This window comes from Lutjanus erythropterus, chromosome 2, assembly GCF_056507025.1.
Source record: "Lutjanus erythropterus isolate fLutEry1 chromosome 2, fLutEry1.hap2, whole genome shotgun sequence".
In the NCBI taxonomy this organism is placed as follows: Eukaryota; Metazoa; Chordata; class Actinopteri; order Lutjaniformes; family Lutjanidae; genus Lutjanus; species Lutjanus erythropterus.
This window is the reverse complement of record NC_139318.1, coordinates 36,409,368-36,417,573: the sequence shown is the minus strand read 5'-3', so window position 1 is coordinate 36,417,573 and position 8,206 is coordinate 36,409,368. Positions and strand designations below refer to the sequence as shown.

General features: G+C 39.2%; 1 protein-coding gene across 1 annotated transcript; it reads left to right on the top strand.

The window, feature by feature from the left end:
• The first annotated feature begins 2,361 nt into the window (after nucleotides 1–2,361).
• On the top strand, nucleotides 2,362–7,780 carry LOC146332056 (uncharacterized). The gene is made up of 4 exons (XM_084738574.1): nucleotides 2,362–2,787; nucleotides 4,432–4,910; nucleotides 5,644–5,791; nucleotides 5,935–7,780. The coding sequence occupies exons 1-4, from the start codon at nucleotides 2,521–2,523 to the stop codon at nucleotides 6,559–6,561; spliced, it is 1,521 nt and encodes a 506-aa protein (XP_084594700.1). The 5' UTR covers nucleotides 2,362–2,520; the 3' UTR covers nucleotides 6,562–7,780.
• The last annotated feature ends 426 nt before the right edge of the window (nucleotides 7,781–8,206 follow it).

Below are 8,206 nucleotides of genomic sequence, written 5' to 3'. Positions count from 1 at the left end.
TTGACAAACGTCATATGTGTAATTCATGACCGCTACCATTATTTTTTCCTAAATAAGGTCTCGGGGGCACGTCAGAAGGGAAGGGACTTCACCTCTCTATAATGGTTATTTAGGTCATGGTTAATAACAGAAAGAAATGGTGTAAGGAAACATTGTTGGTATCTATATGGCGGTAAGCCATTCCTCTTCTTGTCTTTTCTGGAAGAGAAGGGCAAATATTCATGGGTTGCACAGCTAAACTCGCATGAGTAACAGAGCAAAAATTATGTTCACGTTTAGTCTAACCACACCATTAGAGGAAAACCTGTGAAATTATTGATTACTTTCTTATTTTGAAGGTGAAGACAATTAGGATATATTCCTCTCACTTTTCTTGGGTTTGTAAATTTCTACTGGATTAAATTGATACATTTTCATGTAGAGATCAGACAGCTTTCAAAAAGGGAATGACTTTTGCTTTAAATGAACGTTTAATGATTGTCTTTCAAATAGTACATGTTGCACTAGTAGCTTTATCGAGTTACTTTTATTACTGTTGTTTCTGGACTACAGAACAGGAGTAGTAAAAAATAAAAAATCCTCTGCCCCTCTTTGAGAGTATTTTGGGTTTACTCTGTATGATAAAGTTGAGCTTCTCCTAACTACAAAAGCATTCTGTTAGCTTAATGATTTTATTCAATTGCCAGTCTGCCACCAACACCTGCCCATCATCTCTGTTCAGTCAACTGATGTGTCAGCATCTACTGTGGCGACAAGCGTCATCAAGTTGTCCAGCAAGACTCTGTGGAGGACGGGCGTTTATTTCCTATCAATTTATTATTCTATGAGCCATAAGCATTTAAACTCAGCAACTTGGCTAATTACATATTAGACACAGTACTGTAGGCTCAACAATGTCATACATGGTATATGCTATAATGACTTCTATCACCGGCAGCTCAGCTTTCATGCTTTTGTTTTCTGTTTTTTCCCAAAATACCGTCATCTACATTTTACCCCGATGAAAAGTCATGAAGGTTTGGGACTGGGAACAGTGGTTCATGTCTTCTTTTCTCAATGGTTTCACACTGTTCCCCCAACCAATGTCAGCCGTGACACACTAAGAAATGTTGTGTGCAAAACTAATTTGAAAATGACTAAATAACAACCTCTTGAGGTGAATCTGCAGCCTGCTCAAGCGTGAGTAAGTTAATGATTGAGTTACAGCTACAACTATGAAGTGCATCTTGTTTGGCATGAGAATGGCACCATAACTGGGAGGTTATTACATGACATGGTGTTCTTTGACACCATGTCAAAGAAACAGCACAAAGTGTTATATCTGCCCCCAGCATATAAGAGCTGAGTGAGAAAAAATGTGTTAATGTTAAGCCTTATTTGAAGCCAACTAAATAACAGTCATAGGTCAGATGCTGGAAACTGTTTTTTTTTTTTTTCATGTTGCTTTTTTTGAAAGTTTATGCTGCAGTGGAAGCTGCCTTAGCCATGGTGTTGTATGAAAGCTGGCTAGCTGTGCTCTGATTCTTGTTGCTGCCAATTTATTAGATATGTCCTGAAGGTAAGAATATTGCTATATGTGGAAAATAAATGGTCAAACTGCATGAAAGCATGTGCACAGCACACTGTGTGCTCTGTGGCTGATTTAGTTTATTTAGAGATAACATGCAGATTTCTTTCCCCATCAACCATCAATTAGTTTAAGCTGTTGTTCTTTGGTTGACAGCCCAAGAGCAATCCTTGTAAATAAAGACTTTGCTACATTTCAGACACCTCGCAAACTTTCACATGCAGACATGCTTGCATCACATGAACAGAATTTAAGCATCATCTTATAGGCAGGTCATATCAGCAGAAATGTTCATTTCAAGCTGATACCAGTTATATTTTCAAGCATTTAGTGGCTGATACCAATGACATCCTGATATTATTGTGCATCCCTAACTCAAGTGCTTTACATAGGTACAGTTTTGAGGTACTCTCTCTAATTTTGAGAAACCTTTTGTTTTACTTCAACAGCACTGCATTAGGAGATATATATTGCATATATGCTCTTTATGAAAGCTTATACATTAACACAAATTTAAAAAAAAACTGGACATACTGTAGTTAAACTTGGGCACTTGGGGATTAGCTTCAACAATATAATGCTGTTTACACATTTGAACTCTCTAAAGGGGGTTGTTTATTGAGTTGTTTTAAATGACATTTTGCTGCTAATATTAACACGCTTTTATTTAGCTAGAGTTATGAATGGGATATTTTTAGACTGTGGGTCTGAACACTTCTTCCACAACTGCAGTTACATAATATGCTGCCCCACACACACCCCCACCCACCCCACCCCAGCAGTTGCTTTGAGTATTATGGGGGTCCAATGACTGACTAGGTCAAAGAGTCTAACCAGCAGAATAGAAAATGTGATAGCAAAAGCAGAGAGGCCACACTGTGCTTTATCCATCTCACGGAGGACACACATACCGCTTCAAGTCTCTGTCCAGTCCCTCTCCTGCTGCTGCTGTCATGGCCAAACGCAAGTCAAAGAAGCCTCAACAAGAGGACACCTCCATTTTGCTGGACTCCTCTGTGCCACAGTCCAAGAGAAGGATAAACTCCTCTGCTTTTTCTCCAGCTCTGTTGTTCATCATTATCTTCACAGTTGGGGCCTCCATAATGGGGTGGTTTTGTGTACAACAGCAGTACAGCATCGACGAAATGTCAGAGTCGTTTACAACAATGCAGAAGAGAATCTCAAACCTGCAGCAGGTGGTGTTGACGACAGACCCTCAGGTAACTAGTTAAGTTAGCTAACAGGTAACTTTCTCACTCGTGTTTTCTGCTGGAATGGTCAAAATTGCTACAGTTTCTTACTTTGTTTAGTATTATCACATAACAAAGTGAAATTAAATCGACAAGTGTTGTTTTTTTCAACGTAGTTTCGACGTTGAAGAGAGTTATCTATCACAGCATGTGTCGCTATTAATAAACGGCTGCATTTAGCTAGCTAAAGAAGGGAACCCTTGATTTGTGAAATTCTCGCGAGATTTGTATGCCATATCTCTTCATTGTGCACGTTGTACAAACTAATTAGATTTTATAATGTGACAACAGTGCGGTTAAGATTTGGGTAGGTTTAGATACAACAACTCTTGGCTAGGGTTAGGTGTAGATTGTGATTTGGGTTAATCACTCTCGCGAGATTTTTCACTGGTCTGGGCTTACCTTTCAGACACGTCGCGAGAGAACGTGATTTACCGGAAATTGGTGATTGGCCTTCAAATGAAAATAATTCCTGCTCTCGTTTTTGAACGAATGAATAAATACGAACGAAAAAATACATAAATAGCAATGTGTATAACAAATGATCCTTGAGTCGCCGGTAGCTTGTGCCATAAACAGGATAATATGAATGAAACTGTTCGTCACTACGTTTATTTTGAAAATCCACGGCTGATACATTATTTTGAAGTGGCTGGCTTGACACGTATAGTAACACCTGTTGTTATTTTTAACACGTGTGAGCACTGTGAACAGGCTCATTGTCACGTTTCAGTTACATTACAGAGTCCAAAAAGTTAGTGAGAAAAAATGAAATGAATAAAGGATAAACGCTAGATATTTTTCTTTAGTTATCTTTCATTATTTCATCATTATTTTTGCTACTAGTTGCTTTCTGTCATGGTACACACAGCAGTTTCAAAGCAGTTTTAACAATTTAAACAGTTTCATTTAATTTTTATATCATGTATTTTTAACAGTCTTTTAAATTTGTACTGCCACAGTATTTTTTATTTATTTATTTATTTTTTATTTATTGCACCATCCTAGTAGTTTTTCACAGTCTTGCGCTGTCTGTCGACATCAGTAGGTTGTGTGGGACCCACACCCAGGGAGCCCAATGGGACAAACCAAACAATTTTACATGGTTGCACATTTGCACTTTATGTAGTCCAGTGTAGCTTTATGTATGTGTATATGTGGTATTGTGTGGATCTGTGAAGACTTTTCTGTGTAGCCTGTTGTGTGTCTGTGTAGCACCATGGTCCTGGAGGAAAACTGTTTCATTTCACTCTGTGCTAGGTGTATATGGTTGAAATGACAAAGACAGATCTAATTTTTTTAATCAAATACCTGACAAATCAAGGTACTTCTTCACATGAGAATTCCCACTCAGTGGTTTGTAATATTGCCTGCAATGGTCTAATGCAGCCAGAGATATTAAAAGGATAGCCACCAGGGTATCAATGATATTCTAATTTTGCTGACAGATGACAAATGTATATCATCTTATATCTATGTGTTGTCATAATACAACAGCTGTACTTGCTACAGGACTATGACAGCTCAGTCTGACATAAATTGTTGACAAGAACAGATTTCAAATGTTTGAACTGAGTTGAACCACACTGCTAAATCATTTCTCTCGCTCTCTAGAGTGATGCGGGGTTTAGCGTGGAGGAGAGGATCTTTGCCCTGGAGGAGGCCCAGAAACAGGCTGAGGAGAAGGCTAAGGTTGCCCTGGCAACATCAGAGAAGTTGAAGAACTCCGAGGTCTACTCGCAGCTTTTGGCCCTCCATGATGAGATGGACATCCGATTGGCTGAGATGAAGCAAGTCTCCGTGTCCGTCACAACCCTGCAGGCCATGTTCAAGAACCAGAGTGAGCAGTTTGAGGCCATGAGGCGCAGCGTAGCCGCTGGTCTGAGCTCCAGCTTGGCGCTGGCTCAAAACGTAGCTGGACTGACCGATGCTGTGACCAGTGCGTCCTCCAGAGCTGACAAGCAGGCCGCATTGGTGGAGTCTCTTAATGCACAGTTAGAGGGACAAGCCTCAGAGCTGGATGAGCTGAAAGAGTCAATGGAGCTTCACAGTGCTGCACTTGATACAAACAACCAGGAGATAAGCGCAATAAAGTGAGCTCAAGTTTGATCTTAGAATTTATCTACAAGTCTGAACAATTTTTTATTGTTATTAGAAGTGTGAAAGTAATAGTTCTTTTTATTCCAAGTGTGTTTCCTACAATTGATGGCAATCAGCACACAGTTTGGAGAATCAGTGGGAGTACTGGTCTAGCTAAGCAATGTACTGCTGTGGACAGGACATATAATCAAATAACGCTCTCTGCAAAGCCTCCATTAGCAAAAACTGTAATCACCACACAGAACACAGGTGCTGCTTGTCTACCACTGCCTTGATCTGTGAGTTTGTTTGTGTTATTGTTAAAACACTGAAGTCACAGAATAACACAAACAAACTGACCAATCAAGGCAAAGCTGGATCAGGAACTCCCTTGTTCTGCTAGGTAAAATTATTGTTTTGCCAAAGGAGTCTGGTGCCTTTGGAAAAAGCAATATTTGACTTATATAACTGCAGGAACATAAAGCAGTAAAAATATTCTAAATATGATGTACACTTAAACTGACATAATTTTTGTTTTGGGTGGACCTTTGGGTAAAATTAGTTTTGTAGGGTTTTTTTTGCCAACCCCTGTCCACAGCAGTACATTGCCTAACTTTTTTACACTACTGCTTCTCCAAACTGCCAATGTGAGCTACCGTAGCTATTAAATGGATACACACCTCATATAACACCACATTAAAAAATTCAATCTATCCCTTTATTTTCTGTCATGTACTTGTTTTTCAGGGAGCTTGTGGAGACTAAGCAGACCCTGCGTGCCCAGGCATTAGAAGAGATGCTGAATTCAGTGCAGATGACTCTGGATGAGCAGTTTTTCACTTCACAGACCCTCCACAGCAGCGTCATGGCTCAGCTGCGGACATTTTACACTCAGGTATAGTCATGCTACTCTTACACGACTATTCTTTCACATGCCTGATTATCTGAAGTATTGTGCAAAAGTGTACATTCTTTTACAAGCTGCCCCTGCTTAATTCCATTAAGATAAGTAACAAATAACATATCTGTCTGTCTCAGTTGGCGAACGCTCCTTCTTGGTCAAAGAAACTTAAGTCAAACGAGGAAGAGATCATCTCCACTACAGCACAGAAAACCAGTGAGGTGCAGGAGAAGCTAGAAGATGATGAGGAAGAGGTTGAGCAGGAGGATGCTGAAGATGATGCAGGGCAGGAGGCAAAGGAGGAGGAGGTAATGCATCCACTGGAACAAGAAGAGGAAGAGGAGGAGGAGGATTTTACAGAGGAGCAAGATGAAGAGGACATTACAGAGGAGGAAGAGGAAATTACAGAAGAAGAGGAAGACGAAACAACAGAAGAGGAAGAAGAAACTACAGAAGACGAAGAAGAAATTTTAGAAGATGAAGAAGAAACTACAGAAGAAGAAGAAGAAGAAATTTTAGAAGATGAGGAAGAAACTACAGAAGAAGAAGAAGAAATTTTAGAAGATGAAGAAGACGAGGACATTACAAAAGAGAATGAGGAGGAGCAGGAGGAAGCAGAAGAGGAGGACACAGAGGAGACTGATGACGTTTTGGACGAGTCTTTGGAAGAGGAGGAGGTATTCGAAGAAGAGGAGGAAAGCTGGGAGACTGAAGAAGGAGAGTCAGCTGACGACTTCATGGATGAAAATGAGGGGGACGAGTAGCTGTAATACAACTTTTCCAGTAGATTGATCAACTGTAAATCGATGCAGTTCACCACTCGTTCCTTTAGTACACAAGACTGTGATTTTTAAGTCTTATTTAAATGAATGGGAACCATTTTTACAAGCAGCACACTTTCTTTGACTATTAGCTGCTAATCATTTGTTTTATAATTATTATTATTAATATATTGTGTGGTTGTCTGACATATAGATTGTGTCAGGTGAGCTGTCCATCCCTGAAAAAGAATTTTCTGGAACTTGGGTATGAAATCTAATGCCTTTTTTTTCTAAGGTTTTACATCTGTTCATATTATGGTCTCTTTAGAAATTACTTGAATTTTTCTAAATTTAAGTCCTGACAGCTAGTATTTATATATGATTACTTTTGTTAGTTAACTATGAAAAATATACACAGTGTAAAAATTGGGACGGACTGGAAGAAAAGTTAAATCATACAAAGACAGGGCTCCTTGGTCAGACCGGAAAATGGCTGTACATGTCCATCGCAGCAGCAGGGTACTGAGAGTGAAGTGTTGAAGCAAAGTAATTCCAACAAATTTACTATGACTGGCATGTTTAACAAACAAGTACTTCAAATTAAATTGACAGATTCCATCCATTTATATCTGAAAAGAGAGTATGAGAGCAGGAAATGACAGTTGCTTTTGCAATGTGAAAGAGAAAATGAACGTGACTGTATTTATAGCTTGAAACTTAAGAACAAGTACACATGGAGTGCCTCTCACTGCAAAGTTATTTATGGTGCTGCACCAGTGCACATGCTGTGTACATGTGGTTACATATGATTCCACTGGTACATACTGTTCTCTTGTCATCAAGCCCTTTTGTGAAAAGGTTAAACTTCTATTTTCTGCCAGCAGGTGGAGCCTGATTACTACCATGATGATGAAGAATAATCAACAGTAACAGAAGAACCAAACTTTTTTTTTTTTTTCTTAAGAGGGGATCAGTGAGTGTCTTGATTTTTTCTTGGTTGCAGTTTTACTAAAAAAGGGAAATTCTATTTACAACTGGCTACATCTATCTTCCTTCTCATGATATGCAGTCTAGAGGTTCCCCTCTGTGACATCCTGTCTGAACCGACACTGATTGAATGGCAACAGCAGCCACATGTCGTTTATTTGAAATGACTGACTCTTTAGTTGCCTCGAGGTTGTGTTTTAAAGACAGTGCTAAATAAAGCCCAGAGACCAAAGAACCAGTTAATGGTGATTTTGTTTTTCACTGAATTTATCAGGACAGGACAGATCACAATGCATGCCGGTTACATTTGTGTATAATTAATCCCGACTTCCACTGACATCAAGCACATGTGGTCAACAATAACATGACAAGATCAAGGCGACCGCAGTTGCTCTCCAGTGACTGCAAACATCTGGCTGTCGCCTGATCAATGAGCTGACTGCCTCCAATCGGATCTTTAGTTTTACATACATATATGCATACACCACGTTGCAGAAAATCCCACTTTTCAATGCAGCTGTAATATTTCACACTTTTTTTTTTAGCTATATTGTTGTTCAATGAAGGTGTAATCTGTTAACAAGCATATATTTTGTGGTTGATAATAAGAGATTATTTTTATAGCACTTATCAAAACAACCTGCTATGAAAAGGATCATGG